At 37.8% G+C, this 25,397-nt stretch overlaps 1 protein-coding gene and 1 long non-coding RNA gene across 5 annotated transcripts in view; both read left to right on the forward strand.

Moving 5' to 3' along the window:
- LOC132910476 (plexin-A4) overlaps positions 1 to 25,397 on the forward strand; it is a 441,637-nt gene that overhangs the window by 107,210 nt on the left and 309,030 nt on the right. For all 4 annotated transcript variants that reach the window (XM_060966206.1, XM_060966207.1, XM_060966208.1 and 1 more), the window contains one exon: positions 17,813 to 19,094. In XM_060966206.1, the coding sequence (XP_060822189.1) occupies positions 17,922 to 19,094 (1,173 nt within the window). In that variant the 5' untranslated portion in view covers positions 17,813 to 17,921. The remainder of the gene's footprint in view (positions 1 to 17,812; positions 19,095 to 25,397) is intronic.
- On the forward strand, positions 23,488 to 23,846 carry LOC132910531 (uncharacterized). The gene is made up of 2 exons (XR_009658791.1): positions 23,488 to 23,653; positions 23,742 to 23,846. It is a non-coding gene; the product is annotated as an uncharacterized LOC132910531 (long non-coding RNA).

The raw sequence follows: 25,397 nt of genomic DNA on the forward strand, positions 1-25,397 counted from the left end.
GTGTGTTTTATCTAATGCAGTTTCCTACAGGACAACAAATCGTTCTCGCAACGACAACTTCTTACCTTCACCAAGCCGCGTTTGCATTTTCCACCGTTTACGTGGGAAATTAATTTTTCAACGATCGCTAGTATATACGCCTGTTTGTTTTAGACCTTTAATCCTTTCGTTGATACGGCTACAGGCGGATATATACGACAGAATATGCGTAGGTTAAACAGAGGCAATGTACTTGTTTATTATCGTTGTTTTTTAAAGATGTTCAATTTCTGTACTTTTCTGTTTATCGATATTGATAGTTATTCTATGTTTCATATTAAAGTAAATGTTATTATGGACCGTATCGTTTTATATTGCAGCAAATTCTTTTCAGATCGTACTTTGGAAGTGTTTATGAAGTGTATTCGTATGAACACCTTTGTTAGTTACTTGCTGGCATTTCGAGGGATTAAATTTCGAAATTTCGGACCATAAATTTACTTCAACGTACCACTTTGTATTTTACATTAATCCAGTCATAATTACATCAGAGCTTCCAATTTCTATCATACGCGTAATAAAAAATTCTCATTTTACTAAACAGAGTGGAAACCTGCTTCCAAACACGACTTACAGTTGCACCATGCTAACGATTAACGTACAAAATTTTCTAAACGTGTTATATCTAATTTGTTATAGATTTCTCGTAATAAAAAGGCAATTACCAATGGAATAAAAATATTCGTGATACACATAAAATTATACCTACATAATATGCGCTTATGTTATATAGTTATCATGATACTAATATATATTAATTATGTATATTAGTGTGCATTAATCATGTACACCGTTTATGCGTATACGATGTTAATATATTTTCAATTCACGAAGACGAGTGGTGAAAGTATATTAACTGGTTAATTTGGATTAACCATGTGTTGCTGATTTGCCACATCGAAACGCGAACGTAGCGAAGAAAAATCGTTCTTTGGTAGAAACTTTCGGGCAGCTGGTGATTTTTAATAAAAGAACCGGCGGTTTGCGCCTAAAACTTGCGCCGGGGCAACGACACGACGCATTCCCGGCGAGCCGTGTACGGCATCCACAACCTCTCTTCCATATTCAGGTTAAGGAAGAGAAGGCCGACGAACGTGTACGTGCCTCGACGGATCCCTTCGTATATCCTTCTCGTTTCCTCGTTTCTCCTTCCTTCCTCTTCTTCTTCCCTCTACTCGATACTCGTCCATTGCGCAGGTATACCTTCCAGTTTTTGCTCTCGATGTTGCGTTCCGTTCAAGGCCCAAGGGTACGATGAATGCGTTAATTGCAACGAAATTATTGAACCTCTTGATAGCGAGAATAAGACAAAGGAGGAAAGAGCGAGGCGGATAGAGTGGAAAGGAAGACGCGTGTTAGGTGTTGTTGGAACACGTGCATATGCGCCAGGCTTGATAATAATAGAGTAATAATTGATATGTAGATGGTGCATCTTCATGTACTTACGGGGAATTGATGGCGTGGCTCGTGCAAGTAGTCGAACGCTGCTAGAAATCTTTTACATATACATTGCACAAAGCATTTTGAAATCTCATTAACACTTGTAACGACATAAAAGATATGACTTAGAAAAAACGAAGCTGGCACCCCGCTGGGGGTAGCCACCCACTTGCTATATTTATTTTTATTTTATTTTTTTTTCTTCATCAATAAGATACAACACTTTACCAAATGCCCATAAGGACAAATTGTAAAATAACCAAAATAAAAAAAAAAACTTGTAACGAGATAAGTTTGTCCTGATTATATTCGTACAATTTGAAACGAACTTGAAAATGTGTACGTAAGAAGTTACAAGATATTTATCGTAAACGTAATACGCTTTGCGAATAATAATTAATTATTCGTTATATATATTAATAATTGTAACGAGACCATCTCTTATCTCTACAATTTTTCGGTTTGGTTTCAAATTTTATTATCATATATTATTTAGTAAATTTAATTTTATTATCACAATAGTCGCGTCTCATTGGCTGTACTTTCAATCCTCAATCTATTCAATGTCGCAACGTCCATCCTCAAACGCAAACGAAACACCATGGAAAAATAATCACGAGCTTTTCCACCGTACGTTTCTCGTCTGTTAGAACTTAACAACGGAAGGGGGAAGGAGAAAAAAAAAGAGAACACAAGGAAAAGGGCGCTGAAGAATCGAGTCACGGACCTGGCACGAGGGCCAGGCCGTGACGGAATTCATCGTCTTGCGCTGCTCGTACAGAGGGTCGTTCGTTCCTCCTACTATGGCCATATTCTCGATCCTCGTCGACCGAGGGACTTCTCTCATTCTTGTCCTCTCTGCTTCTGTTAGTTAGACGACACGCGGCTTCTCTCTCACGGACCCCCCTAGAACGTACCCGGTTCTATTTGTCTCTGTCACCGGTAAATGGCCTTTGCCCAGCGGCACGACGCTCCTCGTAGTCTTTCTCCTACTCTCCTTCCACCTTTCTCTTTCTTCGTTTCACCTTCGATCGCTCTTCGCGTATAGTAGTCCAACTGCGTACACCTTCGAGTGAACGCCTTTATAAAGAGAGAAAGAGAGGCCTCATCATGGTCGGAAAAATCGGCAAACATCGCTACGAACCACGCCACTAGGACGATTCGTTGTCCGCTATTTCTCATTGGTATCGATGCTGCCTCGTTTACGCTCTTTCTTCTTCCTTCCGCTACTCTCGCGTCCATTCCGCGACGCTGATCGACGGCTACCAGATAGAGAACCAGATCGGATAACGTGATTTTCTGGTAGATCGGATAGATACGTACGTAAGCATCTTCGCAGATACAGAATCGGGGATCAGAGAAAGGATTTATAGTATTTGGCGATTGTCTAGGTGGCCACGTTTAGAAATGGGATCGAAGTGTCGACGAAAGAGGAAATCGATCGGCGGTCTGTGAGCACCCCTGTCGGTTCGATGTCTGTGACTTCGTAAAGATGTTTCTCTTGTAACAATTTCGTGGTATGGTTTCGTGTTAGGTTTCCGCGCTGCTGCTGTTCCCATTCTGATATTTGCAGCGGTGTACGAAAGTCTTCCAGATAGATCTTGCGCTTTATTTCAGGACGCAAATGTTTCCAAAAATATTAACCAACGTACAGCTATATATTTTCTATTTTCTTTTACTTGCTCTTGCGATAAAATTTGTTAATACAAATGGGATTTGGAATACGAAATGAGAAGTCTATCCGATTGGAAATTTTTGTGCATCGTATTGTATACAGAGAAAATAGAATAGAAAAAGAAGAAGAGGAAGGACACGTAGAAATTGGTTTTATCTTTCTTCGATCGGATTAATCTGTGTTTATACTAAATATTGATATTATTAACTCTGTTGCAAAGCTACGTAAAATAATACAATAATGATATTATTTGACTAAAATTTAGGTTGTTAATTAATCATTCAAACTGACTTGATGTGATGAAGTTCATATATTGATAATGTTAAGGTTATTCAGTGGATGGAATTAAAGAAATGCGTGGGCAAACTGCAAGGTATTGAAAGTATATATATTGTGAATAGTAAATTACAAAATATGTGGTACTATGTAAGCTGATCCAGATCCTCTCGCTAGCAACGTTACCCTGAGACTAAAAGACAACTGCCGAAAACCAACGTCGCACGTGTACCGCTTATCGTCTTTCCTCGACGCATTCTTTTGTCTACGCGCTATCGATGACCTTAGGCGCTTGAGAAACCGAAGACCAGATGTAGAGTTTTCCCAGAAGTGACGATCACTTCAACAATCTGGAGCAATTTGATTCCTATTTCGATTCTGATGTAATGTGAATGAAAAATGTGATTTTAGCCGATGAGATTTATGCGCACATTAAGGTGTTAATGCGTACGCGCGATATTAAGCACACCAGAACGAAATTCCACCCTTTCATCCAAGCTATACGCTGGAATAACAGCGCGGTCGAGAAATTTATCAGAACAATGGCGGCTAACGAGGAAGCCCGTTTCCATGGGGCGCGTGTCTTTGCGCTGGATCCTCTGGATACTTAGTTTCGACTTAAGTTCGTAGAAGTACGTTGTCCGAAACGGTGAGTAAACCGACCAAAGGGATGGCAGAGGTTTGGATCAGAGGTTGGAAACGGAGAAAAGTTTCGTAGTGTTTGCAAACCAAAACTCAGCTCTTTGTACTTGCTAGAATTGCAAGATGCGACTCCGTGGAAATCTGTCGTTAAAAAGAGAAAAAAGAGAGAAAGAGAAATCTAGTCGAACCGGTGAGATTGTTTAAACTCTTAACGATTGTTTAACTCGTTAAAGAGCCATTAAGATCCGCAAGCCAGCCGACTGCACTCGAGAAAAATGTTGTATTCGTAGTCAGACTGGCCTCTCCTTCGTTTTCTTTTGTTTTCTTTTCTACATCGCCAGTAAATTAATTCAACTTTTCCCAGACAATCGTGTTCAATGCTCGCCAGCTTCCGTCTGACCGGTTGATTTATCCTTTTCTCGACCTTTTCTCGGGGAAAGTATACGTTTTGCCGTGTTGTTTAGAAGTCGCAGAATTTCCAGGTTTCTGCAGTCATAAGTTTTCCCTTAATGTCTCTTTAATTCGTGTTTCAACGCGATATCGTGCGATTATTTTAACGATAGCGTGTGTGAGGGGTTTTTAACCTACGACCTTGATTTTCCTTTAATATTCCCGGTCATTCGGTATCACTTCCTCGAACGTGAATTACGATACAGCTGAGTCCATCAAAGTAACATATAGTTCTGTTTAAAAAATGAATAATACTCGTGTGATTTTCTTGGGATCTTCGAGTCAGGAAACGGCAAATTAGGCTTCTTAGCACGTTAGCTGCCATGTTACAGGTCGATATGCCTTACTTTATATTGTACTTTTTAGTATCTGATACTACAAGTTGTCTTAATGATTGCACGCTACATCAAGAATATTTGTTTTTCGCTAACGTAACGTGTCTTTAAGATTTCTTTCAATGTGACTACTAGGAGAAGAAAGAAAACAGGTTTTTTGACAAACGGTACTACTATTTGATATTCCGCTATACGGGGCAAGTAAAAATGAAGATAGTCGATCAATGCATTGAAAAATAGAAGCGAGCAATTAAAAATTAAGCTTAAACCAATCCACAATTATCGTATCCTTCGCTAACCTAACGATATCAATTAAGAAATAGCTCTTCCTTCTTGAATAATTGATATACTTCAGATATCACTTAGCTCCCTCATCCGTGTTCAAATTAAATTTTCATGAAAAATCGCTCCCGTCTTCTGGCAGTTAGAGATTTTTGCTAATCCAAATCCGGCCGCGCAACAAAGGGTTCAACAGAAAGCTTTTAGACAATAGAACTTGTACGTCTTCTAATCGTCTTATCGTGCATGGTGCAGGGGTCGAAGGAAAAGCGAAGACCCTGTATATCTTTCTAAATTACTCGGCAACTTCTTCCGGGCGATTTCTTTTTTCGTCTTTCGCCATTTACTTAATGACGAATCAGAAGAGTTTCGTAGGAAGAGGGCACGTTGGAGCAACCCTGTGCAGATTTAAAGGAATCGCGTATCGTTTTTTTCGGCTGACCCCCGTTACATTCTTTGTTGCTTCCTTTGCCGTGTTTCTTTACTTCTGCTTTACTTTTCTTTTCTCCTTGCTGTTTTTTTTTTCTTTTTTTTCGTCGCAAACTAAAAGGTCGATTCAAGTTGGCCGAGCGATCGCATTCGTTACGTGGAAGTTTTCTTAAGAAGGCAGTTTATCTCAAGGTATTTCCCACGTTGGAGCAAGGTAGTTTCCCCGCTTGGATATCTGAACGTTTTAAATTCGTTCTGACTAACTGCCACATGGTCATAACGCTGCGTCGCACATCTGTTTCCGAGCCTTTTTCGGAAAGGTTTTTTTCATTGTGCTTCCCGCGTTTCCTTCATTCTCCGGAGATATCGAGGACGAACACTTGGTTCGCTGAGTAATTGCAATTTTTCCTCGTTTTCAATTGTCGGCGCGCACCTGAGAAATTAAAAGGGACTTAATTAGTTTAGCGCGATTAATGGGAGAAGTTGAGGAAATTAAAGAGCCGAGGAAACTTGCAGCCTGTAATACAGATTGAGTTGCTAATATAATTAAATATTACAATATCTTACAGCAAAACTGTAAGCTTCTTAAAATTGTACAAGTGCAGGAAATTAGGGAGTTGAGAAAATTTGAAACCCTCCTGGAAATTTGTATTGTCGATAGAATCGATCATATAATTGCTATATTCACATTTATTTTTTATTGTAAATTGCATTTCTTGAATTGTAATAAAATTGTGTATCGAGTAGTCGTTCTCAGAATACTAACAATACAAAATAGAACCGATGATATAATTGATATATACACATTTTTTTTATCGTAAATTGCGTTTCTTGAATTCTAAAAAATTGTGGATCGAGTAGTCGTTCTCAGAATACTAAAAATACAAAATAGAACCGATGATATAATTGCTATATACACTTTTTTTTTACAGTAACATTGCGTTCTTTGAATTGTAAAAAATTGTGGATCGAGTAGATGTTCTCAGAATACTAAAAATACAAAATAGAACCGATGATATAATTGCTATATACACATTTTTTTTTATAGTAAATTGCGTTTCTTGAATTCTAAAAAATTGTGGATCGAGTAGTCGTTCTCAGAATACTAAAAATACAAAATAGAACCGATGATATAATTGCTATATTCACATTTTTTTACAGTAACATTGCGTTTTTTGAATTGCAAAAAATTGTGGACCGATTAGGCACTCAGAATAATAAAAATACTAAATATGTATAAGGTTCCATAGAGAAATTTTTGAAAAAGATGAGCTACTTTTTTCTGTGTCGTAATTCATCTTTTATCGCAACGAGACGGATAATTTGTCGCAAATTGTTCGCGATTAGCGTAAGTAAAAATGTTGAGAACATAGATTTGATCACGTACATATACCAATCCTTAAAAGTACAGTTGACTTTCAAGCAACGTGGATTTGGTTACACACGGATTTCTTTCTCCATCAATAATGTAAGAGTTTCCACGGAAACATGTATACTATGTAGGTATGTAGTCCGTATACTAAGTCGTGACTTCGCAACAAACTAAACGACTAGCAAAGGACGTTTGAAAAAGAAAAAGAAAAAGAAAAAACGCAAATCGCCGTTGTTAAAAGACGATCGAGCAGACTATGTTTATATTATCGACGTTGTGAAACCAGTCATGATCGTCACAGTATGAATATAATATTGAATATGTATATGTGTACGTATTTTCTCTTCCTTGTATGTAGGTAAATTTCTTTTCTTCAATTTATTTTATTATAACAAAACAGTAATAATACATGCATGTACATTTGTAATATGTCATAAAAGATATAACTTAGGAAAAACGAAGCTGACACCCCGCTGGTGGTAGCCACCCACATGCTATATTTATTTATTTTTTTTTTTCCTCACCAATAAGATATAACACTTTACCAAATGTCCTTCAGGACAAATTGTAAAAAAACCAAAATAAAAATAAAAAAAAATATATATGTAATATGCAGAATAAAGCTTTCGGTCAACAACAGATTACTACGTACATACATGTATATAATTATACGCGGATTTTCGACTATACGAACGTTGTTGGAGGGTCAACTGCATATCTCTTACTTTCATAATTAATTAAGTTATAACTACATTTTCTGCGGCGATACGTTTTCGTGACTTGGAAAAATACATTGAATTTTTTTATAACGATATATTCAGAAAAATTTTATAGGAATCCACCATGATTCTTAATGCTCCATATGGGAAAATTAATTCTTATTATGAATACCGAAAAATCGTAGCTAATGGAGAAAATCAGTAAAATTTTTCATAGTGTACGAGCTATTCGTTCTCTAATGGTTTCATATAAACGGAGCTCTACCGCGTTACTCCACGCACAATGGATACAAATTTCTTTAAATTTCTTAATTTACCAGGAAAGGAAGGTTACCTTGAGCGGAACAGTAAGAAACTGTAAAGAATTGGTGCTGCTCCCCTTTTGGTCTCTTCCCGTTATCCACCCACGCTTCTTCCTTGTCTCATTCTTTTTCTCCTTCCCACTGCAAAGTCTCCACTCTACGGTTTACCAAATGATCGCATTTGTTACGGAGAATTGCGGCTTGGAAAAGCAGTTTACCCCTTAAGGTACGTTTCTCGCTCTCTGGTAACGGGCCTCTTCTTTAACCATACGTGACTTCAACCTCGTAATTTACCCGTAGCTTCTCGTCCGACTATTTAAATTCCACCCTCCAACCTTTCTCGTACCTGAGAAACCGACGTTTCTTGAAAACCGAACCGCATTCTACCGCGGTCTCCTTAAAATTCCAAAGGCGTTAGTTACTCGATCGCATTTCACCTGGCATCTGTGCGGATTCTCTAACGAGCAATCGAAGGATCAAAGCGAACGTTTCTGGCCCGGTTTCAGGATCGAATCTCGCCAAGGAACGACCTTGATTTCACAGACGGTTCGACGAACCCCGACAGTTTCCTTCGCTCTCCGACGTTTCTCATTCGAGTGGCCTTAATCGAGATCAGCGTTGCCGTGCATCGGCCTGCTTAATTCCGTGACGTTTGAATTCTTTGCTGCGAGTTAAGAATATTTAGCGTAGTTTCGGGAAACGTGTTTCGATTAAGAATTGAAAAAGGATCGGTCTGTTGGTTTGTATAATTGTACAAGTTTTCGTATGTCTTGTAAAAGGATCATTTTTATTTAAGCGAAGCTTGTATATTGTTGTGTAATAAAATATTGTTTTCTTGACATGTTCAATATAAATATCGTAATATCTTAGTATCTTTGTGTAAGGATACGATAAAACTTACTATAGAATTACTATAGAATTAAAAAAAGAAACTCGACGATATTAATCGTACGACATTGTAATGACAAAATTAAACAATCCAGCTAAATCGATTAAATATGGTTCTTGAACGAATTAGAATTTATTATAGTGTAGCAACTGTTGCAAATATCTTGAAATAATTTTTTCAACGTGTTGCAAATGCTACTTGATAATTTAGGCAAATATTCGCGTTTCTTACGAGACCTGCAAGTGTTCTAATATTTATGAACGAGATTTGTACGTTTAAAGGCGAAGTAAATGAAAGTAAAGCGCCCAGCCTTCCTCGCGTGTTTCCACGGAAAATGATGAAATATAAGCAGGTACGTAGGAAGGTTATCGGGTGCATCGCACGGAAGCACCCGTCGGTTTTCCATTAAAATAAATGTGCATATTAAAGCGCGTACTTTGTAATTAAAATTAACGCTCGGCTATTTCTGCTGGACGCTTTCGGCGTACGTCACGCAGAAATTATACGTAGTTCGCGTTCGAATCAACCGTATCGTATCTGGGAACCTCGAATCAATTACGTTTCTCGTTCCATTGCTTTCTATTGCTTACGTTTCCGGAAGGATACGATTAATCTCCGCTGATTGTTTAAGGTATTCGTCAAAATAATTGCCATCCGTGGTCGACGCTGATTTTGTGGCTTAACGAGGAATAGGAGAAACGAAAGATTTTTAGCGTTTTCCAGCGAGTCGGTTTGAAAATCTTAATTATTAATGACGCGTTTAACGACACTGTTTACTGTCTATTACATGTACTTGGTATTTTTCTTCGATAATATAGATTCTCTTTAGATATATTAGATTCTTATTGGATCTTGTTTTAGATGTTCTACATTTTAAATTATTTATTTTAAAAACGCGGAATGGAAAATATCGCTGGATAGCTAATTTTACGAGTGAATAATCAACAGTCACAGCATTGGAAGATATTTTATAGACGTTTCATCTATTTTTATGGGCGAGTTAATTGTCCGTGGTAGTTAGAAACGATGCTTTCGCTGCATGCTTACCGTCTGGTATCAAGTTAACGAGTTAATAAAATAAAAATGATGACGTAATAAAATAAAAATAATGGCTTAAAGAAATTAAAATAATGACTTAATGAAACATAAATATATATATATATATATATATATATATATATATATATATATATATATATATATATATATATATATATATATATATTGTTATATAGCCAAGGAAAAATTCCACTAAAAAATAAATATTCTTAATTTTTGATCGGTCAGATCGAACAAATTTGTAGCTTAAGAGATTAATTGAATTAATCTTTTCTTCAATCTCTGCCTCTTCTGCAAATATGAAAATCTACGTTAGAGATTCTTGCCGGAATCAAGAGCTCGGGATGCCGCTATTTCTCATTTCCGGATTAATCCGTGAAACTTTTCTACTCGCAACCGGTTGGTTCTCCGGTAAACACGCTAATTAAGGTGTCGTTTCACGGTTGTTTGTGTTTCCCAACCGAAGATACGTGGTCCCTGCGGTAGCTAAACAACGTCCTTTCTATTCGTGTCGCGACGTCTCGGGGGTTGGATCGGATAATACCTCGGTGAAAACTGTCAACGATCGAAACGATCGTTAATTACGGTTTTAACCTACATACGATATATGCGTGTGTCGCACACCGGACAGAATGCGACTACACGGGGAAAAGGCACGTGTGCTTTTATCAGATGGCGCGAGAAGAACAAAAGCACCTTGTCTCGTGCGTACAATCGGCGGAAGAAACATGGGTAGCTCCCATTTTACGAATCCCTGCGTTACGAATTTCTTTCGAGTGGAATTTTTATTTTAAATTGTGCACGTCGAAGGCGATTAGGGCTGTCTTTTTTCTTTTCTTCTTCTTTTTTTTTTTTTTTTTTTGTAGAAAAAGATGTACCGTAGCTTCCCAAAATTGTCGGTTACTGATTCACCCGGTGACGAAGAAATGAGCTAACTTTTCTCCAAGAATCTTTTTTTATTCAAATCTTTTCTTGTGTTATTTTCAAATGCGTAAATCTTCAGCCAGCAAAATCTTTCCTTGTCATTTCGTATTCGCCTTATATCTTGTACATCTCTTCCTACGAACCTAACTCTCGCTTATAGCATCGTCTCCAAGGGATACAATTTGTTAGTAGACTAGACTGTGCATGTTGATGTATTTATGAAAAATCAAAATGTTCAAAACTGTGTAGAACACGTGTGATGTGCAAGAATATATATGAAATATCGGAAGTAAAGGACTATTTATAATAGTTAGAGGATAAGAAGGATGTTTATCTAGATTGTGTTTCTTTAATCAAGTACAAACATAAATACACTGCACCATTTTTCATTTTCATTGCTTATAAGTTACGTTATCGGGGTAGCGTTTAACCGAAAGCTTGATGAATAATTCTCAACAAGTAAATACATCAATCGCCACTTTACGCTTTAATTTACGATCTCGGTATATCGGTTCCAACAACTATACCGTAACCATCTTTCCTTACGATCTTTCTCGCGCTCGCACGAGCGCACCTGGAACAAACATAGTGCTCTTGCACGCATACTTGCCGCTACTTGGCTCCCCTTCTATGTGGAACCGCGCGTTCCTGGATATCTCGCGATGCTTATCTGCTTGTCGGATAACCCACCGCGATCCTCTTTCCACGTTGCTCGATCGTTGCGTGCTTCTTCGTACGAGGCTCGAAACACTGCGTTTACCTTCATCTCTTCGTACGAAAAGGACGAAACGGGACGCCGTATAGGATGTTCCGTGAGCGAGATTGGAACTGCGTGCGCGGTTTCTGTTCCATCGTTTATCGCGTTCCGATACGATGTTCAACCCTTCGGCGAAGGAGAACCGTTCTGCCATTTTCTTCGCTTGGGAAAAATTTGTTGCACTTTTTTACCAATCAAACGCTTAAACGCACGAATACTCGAAACTTTTGTATAAATTTTGACGAAGAAGAATGCAGATCCGCAGCAGTTTTGTGATATTTTTGCTACAATAATAAATAACTTTCAGTGAAAGTATAGAAATGGGTATTTGGTTGTTGAAATTTGGTGGTTCAGCTTATTATAATATAAGTTAATGTAATTAGCCATGTTTCTGGTCCTGAATAATTCACTCATCGGATATAAAATTCTGTGTTATGTAATTTCACGAAATTGACAAGTTACAAATTACATGCTATAGACTTCCCTTTTATAATATTACATCGAATAGAATAATTAGATTTGTTATACACGAGAGTTTGTGGCTTCTGAAATTTCGCTAATGTCCAGCGTTACTTCCATCAAACAATAGCTGTTTTTCGTGATTATTGGTATCGACGTTTCTAATTGCATCTGTCATTTGTACTTGAACAACTTCATTATGACTAATTATACGGAAATATAGTTTGAACTTTTGCCAAAATTACTCGAATTTCTGCTAATTGTGGATTAAATTTTAATATTAAACGTCTAGATTCTGAAAATATCGATGCTGAAGTACCAAACCGAAATTTTTCATTTTCCATTTCGTCTTCCTGCAAACGTTCATCTGCTGCTCACCTTGGAAAATTAAATTCCTTTGTTTTACGTGTAGTTCTTCACAATTGTTCGTTTAATTTCATAAAGAACGATGCTTTACACGTCGTTGCTAAGAAATTAGCTTCTAATTGCTGACTTTCTTCGGTCTGTATCCGGATTTCGTATTAAAAACGGATTGAAAATGAAGCTTCGCTCGTGATATCTGTCTCATAGCTTTTTGTCAGAATGTCGATTGCTGTATTGATTGGCAGATTAATTTTCGAACGGAAACGTGATATCTGAACACAAAAATGAGCAATCGTGTCTTTCTAGATATAGCTTGATAAGGGAAACCTTGTTTCACATTAACGTCATGTTCATGGAATGCGTTTGAATACTGCTTATCGGTTCCCCAGGAGCGATGGATTTTTCATTTTTCGAACTCGGCTAATCACCAGTCGTCACTTCCCAATCAATGACTCATTTTTATCCGATAAGCACTATTATTCGCACTCGTACAGTTGGCATATAAGGTAAAACTCAATTGTAAGAATTTTATTTGTTATCTGTCCCCTATATCGTGGGAAGATAGTACGACATCAAAGAAGAATACAGACCTGTATATTGAAATGTTAAATATACATACAATATATTAAACTATGTTCGATAGAGGCCGGTATTTCTCAGAATGCTTATCTTATGGTGATAATGCGAAGAATCGAACGAAAAGACCTTTCATAGCATTTATTACAGAAATATATTTTAATTAAAAATTATAATAGCATTTATTACAAAATAAAATTTCGTATAATTCGATAGAATAACAAATTAGAAAACGCAAAAGTCAGAATAAAGTATCGTTGACTTTATTCGATGTTCGTGCTGAAGATGTTAAATATATTGCAATGGAAAATACCATATAAAATAAGCTTTTTTTTTTTTTTTATATATTTTATTTTGGTTATTTTACAATTTGTCCTTGCGGACATTTGGTAAAGTGTTATATCTTGTTGGCGAAGAAAAAAAAAATATAAATAAAAAATAATATAGCATGTGGGCGGCTACCCCCAGCGGGGTGCCAGCTTCGTTTTTTCTAAGTTATATCTTTTATGTAAATAAGCTTAAAGCAGAAAATGACTGGACAACGCGAAACAACGTACTCTCCGTTTCCTTTGCGTCTTTCACGCGACTGTACACCTTCGCGTACGCGTGTTCCTTTCTTCCATTTTACAATCTCTTCCAGCCATTTCAGCCAAACTACGCGGAACAGATTCTTCAGTCTCATATTCTCTGAAACTTTCTTTCTCACCCTAACCTCAAATATTCATTGCCTGTTCGTATCTCTGTACCTCGGTCGCTTGTAATAAACGTCCGCGCCAAATTCCCATTTCCATACTTTAGCGGTGCGTTGCTGAAAACAACTCGTAAAACCTACTTTTCAATCAAAGCACAAATCATTGTTACAACGTCGTCAATTACAATTACGAGAAGACGTACGTGTAAAGTAAGGAAGGCAGGACACACGGAGCACACGGTAGACTTCCACTTCCTTCGTCGCCTCTACCCATAAACTGGAATTGACGTGTTGCAGAAGGGAGCCTCGACAGGCCCTGAGATGGGTGTTCGGAAAATAAGGAAAGTTTTTGTTGCGATTGAACGTTACCGTTACGTTGCGATAAGAAGGAACGAGCAGAAGAAACAGCTTTCCCTTCCTCCGGCTGGTTCTCCATCCACTCCCTTCTTTTTCCCCTGCTATACAACATTTTTTCTCCTTTCATTTTCTTTTTTCTTTCTCACGTACTTCGACGCGTCCTGCACAAAGTCAGGCGTTTCATTTCGTTAAGAGGAATATGCATTGGGGTTCCGATTCAAAGGCACCTGGTTTCCCTAGTCGATAAATTGTTAGATACCTTCCTTTCCGTTTTTTCTATTATCTCTCCCCCTCTCTATCTCTCTTTCTCTCTTTACATGGTTTTATGCCCCGTGTTCTCACCTTTTCTTTTCCGTGCAGTGACTTTTAGGAAGTCCTACGTGAACTTTCGAACGACGAAGCCTTTCCGATCGCGTGCTCGAGTAATTATCGTGGATAACACAGGCCTTCTCGAAGGGAAAGGAATTTTCTACCTGTTTTCATCTCTACACGTTTCTGCGATTAAGTTGTTGTCTTTTTTTTTTTACGTCTGATTTTAATTTTTGCGTTGGAGCTCCTCCTGCTGGTCAAACATTTTTCAGGTTTTAGATTGGTCTTTATTTTTACGTTTATTTTGACATTGTTAATCTTCCGAGGTATTCTATCTGTCGATAGCATCGTTACTTTTAGGTCCATCTTGTTCGCATTAAACCTCCTTAACACTCTGACTGCCACGCCGAAATCACATGTTTCGCTCAGGACGCGACGGAAGTATTTTTATTGTTCGAAGCATACAATGGCAAAATAATAATAAATTGATGATGTAAGACAACATTCTTCCCCAATGGACCGTTTATCTCAGTGGTGGTCACGGGTGACAACTGTGGCGCCTTGGTAACAGTTGATAGCGACGTATTATAACAAGGCTTCGTTTATTTCAACAAAACATTCGCATTGGTTATTTCGTCGTAAGCAAAACGTGCAGAATATATTCTTGAAACATTTAGAAGATATTAGCAAACAGCATTTGCTCATTCTATATATAATAGTAAGGTGGAGGGACAAGTGTGACAGTTTTATGATTTCGACGAAACATTGGGGTGAAATGGTAAAATTCCGCAAAAAGAATTATGTTTGCGATAAACCAATGGTAGTGATAGATTACAACAGAGGACAGTTTGCTGTAGATTTATCAGATCAAATGATAGCATGTTCTACACCACATAGAAGAACCTTCAAGTGGTATATAAAATTAGCCTTAGAGTTATTGTTAAATACATAAATTTCAAACGCGATGATACTCTATAAACAAGTAACAAAAACAAAAATCAAGGTATCAGCTTTTAGGATGGCACTCGCAATGCACCTTACACAGTGCCATTAACCAGAGCCATCAAATATACTTATTCGACAAAGATTACGACACGAAATGCAGAAGAAAGAAGGGTAAGCGTACCTGGAACGAAAATATTGCAGAGAGTGCTATATAAAAAATGTTAAACAGTCAGGAACAAAAATTTGCTAAGAATTGAAACAAAAAGGTGACCACCTATTGTCCAGTTTGTGTTGATGACCCACATTTATGTTTAAAGTGTTTTAACACAGTGCACCGTTAGGTGCAAGATTTCTTCTCATTTTTTTTATTGACGTTCTAATAGAAATGTTTAATTGTTCAATGGGGCACTTTTTATTTCAAAGTATCTTCTATTTATCGGTTATATATAAACAAAACGTCCAGAATATGTTGTTGAAACGTGTAGAAGATATTAGTAAACAGTATTTGCTCATTCTATGTATAATAGTAAAGTATGTTCACACATCTAACTTCAATTATATGATTATAAAGCAGCATTTACTATTATTTTCTAAGATGTGTTTATAATAATATTCGTAGATTACCCCCCTAAGGTATGGATGCAAACACAGTACACCGTTAGATGCAAGATTTCTTCTCATTTTTTTTATTGACGTTCTAATAGAAATGTTTAATTGTTCAATGGGGCACTTTTTATTTCAAAGTATCTTCTATTTATCGGTTATATATAAGCAAAACGTCCAGAATATGTTGTTGAAACATGTAGAAGATATTAGTAAACAGTATTTGCTCATTCTATGTATAATAGTAAAGTATGTTAACACATCTAACTTCAATTATATGATTATAAAGCAGCATTTACGAAAATTTTCTAATATGTGTTTATAATAATATTCGTAGATTACCCCCCTAAGATATGGATGCAAACACAGTGCACCGTTAGATGCAAGATTTCTTCTCATTTTCTTTTTATTGATGTTCTAATAGAAATGTTTAATTGTTCAGTGGGGCAGTTTTTGTTTCAAAGTATCTTCTATTTATCGATCATATTCAAAATGCCCTAACTGTCAATTTTCATTCAATTTTTACAATTGTAAGAAGTTCAATCGCTGTGGTCACCAATGATCAGCGTGGCGTCACAGGAGAAACCATAGCCGGTCATATATGACCAACGTGACAGTCAAAGTGTTGATCAGGTAGACTTGTAAATTACGAGAACGTTGTGAGGCTGGTATAGCAAAAGATGGTAAAAGGTCATTTTTGAAAAAATCTACCATTTAAGACGCTATTTCCACGAAGATATATTGAATATCCCTTACACTTAACCGGGAACTTTATGAACGATCTGATACGGAATTGCAGTACGAGCAATAAAAGTCGTAACGCACTTATCATTCCAGTTTACATTCTTATCGGTGAAATAACGTTATTATCAATATCAATCGTCTCGTAATGCACTCGCGTGCAAGTACACGCTTGATTCGTCAAGAGTGTGAAGAGATAATCGAAGCAATTATTCCGCGTTGTAAGGTGTGTCGTGTCCAAGGTGTCGTTGGTCCGGTGTTAACTCGCAATTAATGTAAAACAGCCGTATAGTCACGCTAAACGTGGCGTCTGCGTCCGCGAAAATGCTAGGTGCCTTTGATTTAAGACCGGTCTTCGTTAAAGACGTCTTTATACGCTTTCAGCGATTCTGCCTGTTCGCGTAAACGATATATTCACTTTACAACGCGTCGTTTAAGTTCCCTAACTAACTCTTTTAACATTCGAGAAAGTACACGAGCCTTGTTATCCCGTTTGGTTACACGCGTTTGCGTACTAAACGCGATAACGAGGGAGAAATTCCTAGACTTTACGTTCTATCTGAAATTAATACCACACGTTTCTTTAACGTTCCTTATTTCTTTCTCGCGACTACAGTGTAAACTTCAGGAACGAGCGTTTCACGCTCCGTTTCCCTGTTACTCCATAAAATGCAAATGGGTACAGGGGCACTAAAACTACCGATCGGTAGTTCGGTTCTCGTATGCTAAGTCTTAAATGCAGCAGAACGTAAAATGGAGTTTTAGCGTGTTCCTATCAGAATATGTCTAGGCAAAGAGACACGGATATGCTGACTTATTTTTCATAGAACGATGAAAATAAGCACGCTTACTGATTAAAAGTTTCAGTAAAATCATATAAAGATAGCAGCATAAGATGCGTTGCTTTTTGTACTCTGGTTTTTATGTCACTTTCTGACTAAACTGTAAAATACTAATATATCGTAGTTGAAAATGAAGATGAGATCTGTCGAGTCAGAAGGTGTAAATCCTCTAAAAATAGCTGATAAATTGGCGATGAAAGCCAAATTCTTAAGATAGATAATGCTAATTGATACTGTGATAGTTTGACCTTGATTTTTCTCAATAAAAATGTGTGCTACTTGATTGACGAATAAAAAGTATGAACATAAACTAAACCTTCTCTCTGGTTTTGTTGACAGGTCTGGGAGAGGCTCGAGGAAGACGCCTTTGCGAGGATTCCCGGGCGCAGCGAAGAAGAAAGTAGTGACAGATCGTGTCCCGCGTAGCAGTAGAAAGTAGAGTAGTAAGATGCTAGTCTTCCCGTGCAGCAGCGAGTCATCGACGAGGGTGGGATCGATGCTGTTGCATCAACAGCAACTTCGCCTGCTCCTGTCGATCCTGGTGCTGTTGTCTCCCCGGCTGCCGGTCCGTTCGACGCCAGCCGATATAGTACAAAGGTTCCACGATCCAGAAGTGAAACGCATGAACCATCTGGTCGTGGACAAGAACACCGGTCGAGTTTACGTGGGCGCGGTGAATCGGTTGTATCAGCTCTCACCGGACTTGAGCCTCGTCGTGAAGGAAGTTACCGGTCCAAAAGGCGACTCGACCGCTTGTTCGATGATCGACTGTCCCCGTGAAACGCCAACGAGGCTAGTGGACAACGTGAACAAGGCGTTGGTGATCGACTACACGACCACCAGGTTGATCTCGTGCGGAAGTTTGTCCCAGGGCACCTGCAGGGTACGAAACCTTCACAATATCTCGGACGTGGTGCAAGAAGTGAAAGAGGCCGTGGTAGCCAACAACGCTACCGCGTCTACGGTGGCGTTTATCGCGCCCGGACCACCGAATCCACCCGTTTCGCAAGTGATGTACGTGGGTGTAACGTTCACCGGCAACTCGCCGTACCGATCGGAGGTTCCCGCGGTCAGCTCCAGATCATTGGACAAAGATAGAATGCTGAACATCGCGGAAGCTGCCGTTACCACCGGTACTAGGATGTACGTGAACTCGTTGTCGCGCGAGAGATATCCTATCAACTATGTGTACGGGTTCAGCAGCGGTGGCTTCAGCTATTTTATGACCACGCAGATGAAGAACACCGATACCGCGGTATTCATATCGAAGCTGGTTCGAGTCTGTCACGACGACGAGCATTACTACTCGTACACAGAGATACCGATCAACTGCACCAACGATGGCACGTATTATAATCTGGTGCAGGCCGCGTACGTCGGCAAGGCTGGCTCGGTTCTAGCCGGGGATTTAGGCATCACCGCTCAGGACGACGTGTTGTTCGCGGTTTTTTCGGAGAGCAACAGCACGCACAGCGACGTACCGAAGGAACATTCCGCGCTCTGTGTCTACTCGTTGAAGGCCATAAGAAGGAAGTTCATGACCAATATACAGAAGTGCTTCAGTGGCGAGGGTCATCGGGGGCTGGAATACATCTCTCCGAGTCACAAGTGCATCTTAACGGTGAGCGATTCTCTCTGTACTTTTCTTTCACCGATCGCTTTTACGATCGACGTTACTCTCATCCGCCGACTTTTCAAATCGTATATATATAGGCGAAACGTGGGCTTAAGTGATTTTCTACGAACGAGGTTTCCGACGAATCGTAAAAATGTAATAGCGGAACACACGTGCTCGCCAAACGTTACGATAGCAAATGCCGCGAACGAAATGTCGGATAAGGCGCGAATATGACTTTTCGAGTGGACGTGTTTCTTTCGTTTAGAAAAATGTTTAACTGCTTACGACTGGCCAGCTCGGTAGCGGAAAGAACGTAAGCTGCGTTGATTTCAAGCAATAGAACTACGTACGATGCTGATCTTTCCAGCGCTAAGATATCTGATAAGTCGTATAATTTTCCTCTTTCGGTGCGGAGTGTACGTATATGAAATTATTCAGAAGTCAACGTTATTAGAAATATTCCTGAGTATAATAAATTATATAACACGTGGAGCACGTGTTGTGACGTGTGAGTGACGAACCAACTTGCCTCTTCCGGTTGAGACATTAAAAATTGTATCTACCTACCGGCATTTTTCTTATTAGGAAAAGCTATAAATCGTTTCTGTACATCTACAAATCAAAGAAGGACCAAATAGAACACTTGCCTTTGTATCATTTTCTAGGCAACTTTCCAGCCGCTTATCTACGTTACGTTCCATTGACGTTTCGCTCTTTCTTTTCCTTTCATTTTTAGCAAAATCCCGCATAAATCACAACGTTCGAGTGGCATATTTTACTCGTAGCTTCGAGTTGGTCGGTATAAATCGCAAGTCAAGAACAGACGATCCAAAGAGGGAGGGAAAGCGAATTCAATGATAAAAGCGAAATCATGCCGCGTCGTTATAGATGCAGGATCAAAGTCAAGGCGGCCGAGTTGAAATATACTCTGTGACAAAAATGCAGCGTTCACGTGCTATCATTCATTTCTTAATGATACGTTCATGATTTTCTAAATTCAGCGAATATCACATACGCATTGCTTTGCAATGAAGTTACGCATAAAGTTTCCAGGGTTTTACCGATCATCGATATCATTGAATTATTATTCCATTTTAGCTACACTATTCAGAGATTTCCAATTATTTCACACGAAACCCTATAACGATACCAATTTGTATTTTTCTCTCGCAGTTCGTATGTCAATTAAAATCTTCAAATTCATCCTCGAAATATAAAAATATCAAATAATTCTTTATGACGATGAACTTTTATTTACGTGTAAGAAAAGCTGTTGCCAGCAAAACGCTTACAATTAGCAGCAAGCCGATGATACATTAATACAGTATCATAGTGATTAATGATGTAATAATAATATAATAATGTTAGTTAATGTTATATATATAATAATGTATAATAATGACGAGAGTTGCAAATTTACTATTTAGTTGTCTTAATTATAGTACGTTATTGTATTTAGTTTGCGTTAAACAACCATCGTTTCCTATTTAACCAACATCTGTTTAATCCATTGTAAAGAAACTAATTATAGTAAGATCCTACAATTATTTATTCATTTATTATCAATATCGTATTAGACATTATTTATTATAAATGTTTCCGAGTATAATAAATTATTTACTAATTAAAAGAACGTTTAGAAGATATAGGTACATGGCCTTCACTCGAATCTTTTGATGAACATTATTATCACTAAATCATGTTGCAACTTCTACAGCTTGGATTCTTCGAATTATCTGCCGAGCATTTTCGATTTAAATCTATAATCGATTGTTTTTACGTTCGAACGTTGCATTAATACCGCTAGCTTGACCAGAGATAAAAAAAACGTACTGATATTCGCTACTGGTAGTATACTACTGCGTGAAACGTTGGAGTATAAAGATAATTGGACGCGGCTTTACTTCGAAAGCCTATATTAATAATTCGACGTGTAACGTGCAGTCGTGAAATCGGCTTCTGTGGCCCGCCTTTTAATTTATCAAAATAACTGGTAAAATTGGGCCGGCTGAATGATAGCGCATCTACAAAATTAAAACAAAGATCAATAATTAATTAACGGCTTATAAAGTCTGTCCTCAACAGTTTCGTGTCATATTCAAATCTGTCCAACAAAATTACCGGTCGAAAAAGCGGAATATTCGGGCGTAAAAAATATTCTTTGCGTGTTTCCTACCTTTTATAAACATGGTTGGTTTGCCGCTCGAATCGTAACGCAAGTTCTATTTATCTAACAATACATTTTTCTTATTTTATCATTCTCTGCGCGTGGTGATTGGAATAACAAAAATGATTCAAATTATTTAGTTCTTTGAAAAGCTACTTTCTCTTAACTCGTTAGAAAAGTTGTTCTTTTATTAGTTATTAATAGCGAACACATATTTTCCCAGGGTTTTTATGCAGAAGTCTATTGTATTAAGTTTGGAAGTATATTTGCAAAATGGATGGAAAGTGGGATAAGAACTTGTTAAGAATTCATTTATTCGTTAATGAAGTTTAGTCCTTGAAATGAGAGATCGGTGCAGCTCTGGTAGCGAACATGAATTACTCAATTTTTTTGGAGAGAAACAGATTCTTGTAACGGTAGAACCCTCGTCATAGAAATATTATGGATCTAATTTATTTAAGAAACTACAAAAACGAACCTACAACGAATAAACGTAATACAGATAATTTTCAAAATATATAACGGTACATTGTTTGGTACTCTGAATATCAATTTGGTGATTTACTTTTTCTTTACTTTTGTGAAATATACGTAGCAAACTACAATCTTCTCCGTGCGTTACATGTTTTTCCATATCAATTTCTTTCGTATAACTTTGCAACTCTAGTCGTCGACAATTTCAGTATCAATTACTGTCATGCACATGTTTCCTACAAGCAGCAAATCGTCGACATACCGATTCTACTACACGTCACGTTGTCAGAAACTGGTATTTACACGCTGTTCGATAAAATTATAGAATTACGAAGCCATCATTAAGAACTTAACGCTATCAGTCGCTTGGCTATCTTTTTGCCCGCTAGTGGTATTACACGAATCGCGAGCATCAGCGGTAAATGGATTTTCCTCTTTGCGGGGCCCTGGCGGTCTTAGCTGGGGCTCCATGGTCGTACGATAACGGTCCCGGTCGTTTCGTCCATCGGTGTCGATTTGCATTCAAGCAACGTACGTTTGCTTTACTAGCAGTCGGGTAATCGGTAAACCGGGATCGGGCCTGTTATCGCGTGACAGCGCCGCATGGGGGCTTAAAGAACCCCTAAGGAAAGAAACACGAGAACAGGGCGCGTGCTTTCTTGCTCGATTTTACACGTGCACCCACGATCGGTTCGTGCGGCCACGTTACAACCCGACCTGAATGATCGTTTCTCATTTACATAGGGTCGGATATAAAGTAAAGTTTTGCACAGCGCCCTGGCTACATACCGTACACGTCGCGCCTTGTTGTTCAATTCGTACGTATCTTGTTGCAACACCGACGACCAGCTTAACGTGTTCACCGCGCTACTACAGCATAGATTTAAATCGATTGCCAGGCGATCGTAGACCGATAGACTGGATTTTCTTGACGATTTTTAACACCAGATGCTATTTCCCGTTCTTTTTCTCTCGCTTTCGTCGTTTTTGGTGATTCCATAACGTTGCTGGCTGGTAAACGTGGAATGGTCGCTGCAGCAAATATGTTACGTCGAGCAGATATTTTGGAAACGAGGTTTACACGGGTTCATTGGTTCTAGTTGGATTTATGTTTGAATAATTAAGCGGTAGGATATTAGCTTTTTATATATTTGCCGGAGTCAGTACATCAGCGAAGTTTGCGGCATTTGGTTCAAGCAGTGTTTCCTTAGCGCAATTTTACGTAAAAATTTAATTTGTACGGAACGTAACGATGAGTTTAATTTAGGTGGTATAACGGAGATAAGCAAGTATATAATATACGAGATGGGATAATAAAATATTACAAACAGTGCAAAAAGAGAGAAATAAGAATGGCGACTACAGTTTAATACTTTGACTGCTACGCCGAAATCACATGTTTCGCTTAGGATTGATTTAGGATTGATTGATATTTCATTGATGCTCTAATAGAAATGTTTAATTGTTCAATGGGGCACTTTTTATTTCAATGTATTTTCTACTTATTGGTTATATATAAACAAAACGTCCAGAATATATTGTTGAAACATGTAGAAGATATTAGTAAACAGTATTTGCTCATTTTATATATAATAGTAAGGTATGTGCATACTTCTAACTGCAATTATATGATTATAAAGCAACAATTACGATTATTATCTAAGGTGTGTTTATAATAATATTCGTAGATTACCCCTCAAAGATATGGATGCAAACACAGTGCACCGTTAGGTGCAAGGTTTCTTCTCATTTTTTTTATTGACGTTCTAATAGAAATGTTTAATTGTTCAATGGGGCCCTTTTTATTTCAAACTATCTTCTATTTATCGATTATATATAAGCAACACGTCTAGAATATATTGTTGAAACGTGTAGAAGATATTAGTAAACAGTATTTGCTCATTCTATATATAATAGTAAGGTATGTGCATACTTCTAACTGCAATTATATGATTATAAAGCAGCAATTACGATTATTTTCTAAGGTGTGTTTATAATAATATTCGTAGATTACCCCTCAAAGATATGGATGCAAACACAGTGCACCGTTAGATGCAATATTTGTTCACATTTGTTTTTTATTGATGTTCTAATAAAAATGTTTAATTGTTCAATAGGGCACTCTTTATTTTAAACTTCTATTTATCGATTATGTTCAAAATGCCCTAGCTGTCAATTTTCATTCAATTTTTACAATTGTAAGAAGTTCAAGCGCTCCGATCAGCAATGACCAACGTGACAGCTAAAGTGTTAAACTAAATGAAACAGAAACGTTTTTGTGTTTCTAACCCAATGAAAGTGAACAGTGATATTCGTTACAAAATTCCTACGTATTTTTACTAATCGTAGAAACAGAGTATCGAAAATTACAGAAGAACGTTATAATTTTGTGATTATACGAAGCTTCTAGTTAACACGTCAACATCCGCCGGCGTGAAATCACGTATTTTCATAAACTGTAACCAATTACGGTTTGTAAGATCACGTCATTTTATGAGACAGCAGGAAAATATAAAGAAAACAGTATGGAACTATAAAGGATCTTAAAACTTCTATTCCAACATCCTTGTTTTAATGGATAATAATATTCTTCTATATAGAAGAACAAGTTTTTCAAGTATTATTAAGAAATTATGAGAATCGACTAAAAGGTATTATGTAATAGCTTTAATAGCCAATAATTTTCTTATCTAACACAGCCTCTCTTTGGAAAAATAAAAGAAAATTCGATTAAAAAGAGGAATAAACGAACGAGATTTAAAAGGCATGAAAAGCTTCAAGAAAATCTAACGAAAGACGATCGAATCCAATTACTCGATTATAATCTGTCGATCGAAGGATGATCTAATCTCTCACGTGGGAAGACGGAAGTCGATTATTTGTTAAATGGTTGCCAGGTAGAAAGAGCCTCGCAGAAGGCCGCGATTCGTCATCGGACGACGTAAATCAATTGGCCGCGTCTCCACGAGTTCCGCGCTCTTGTGTTTACGTAACAGGTGGTGATATCGGAAACCTCGAGGATGATACTGTGAAGAGCAAGGCAAAGAAATGATGCACTAAAGCGTCATGTGCTTCTTTCGCACGCTTTAGCTACGGACAATCGAAACGATCTTCCGCAACGCCTTCCGGAAATCGCGTCGTTCGTTCACTGTCTTTGAGGTGAATCCTCGACACGAATTCCAGATTTCTAGCAGCTTTCCTCTCGCCTTTTCTACGTGTAGAAACTTTTCTAGTGGTAATATCGAAGTGTAGTGATTTGGCGAATTAGATTTCGGATAGAAATTTCGACAAACGTTTGAAAGCGATCTCTTGTGATTTTCTATGGTTACGTATGTTCTGAACTTCTTTTCGTGTCGTTTTATTTTCACAAATTTCAATTCTTCGAAAAATTACAATTTTATATGTATATAATTTTGTGTTATTTTTTTTTTCTAGTTTGAACGTATATAACAACTCTCAGGAGATAAACTAAGCAAGTCGGCATCTTGTTAGTTTCTTAGCTTCATCAGAGAAACACAAGATTCCGCGTTTCTCATAGCTAAGGAACAAACTATTGGATTGGCAACTAAGTGATCATTAGGTGGTATTGACAAAATCCGCAATCATTCAGTTGACAGCCCAATAGAAGAAACCCTAAAGATACAGCAGTGAACACCCTCGATGAT

Source organism: Bombus pascuorum, chromosome 9, assembly GCF_905332965.1.
Source record: "Bombus pascuorum chromosome 9, iyBomPasc1.1, whole genome shotgun sequence".
NCBI classification, from domain to species: domain Eukaryota; kingdom Metazoa; phylum Arthropoda; class Insecta; order Hymenoptera; family Apidae; genus Bombus; species Bombus pascuorum.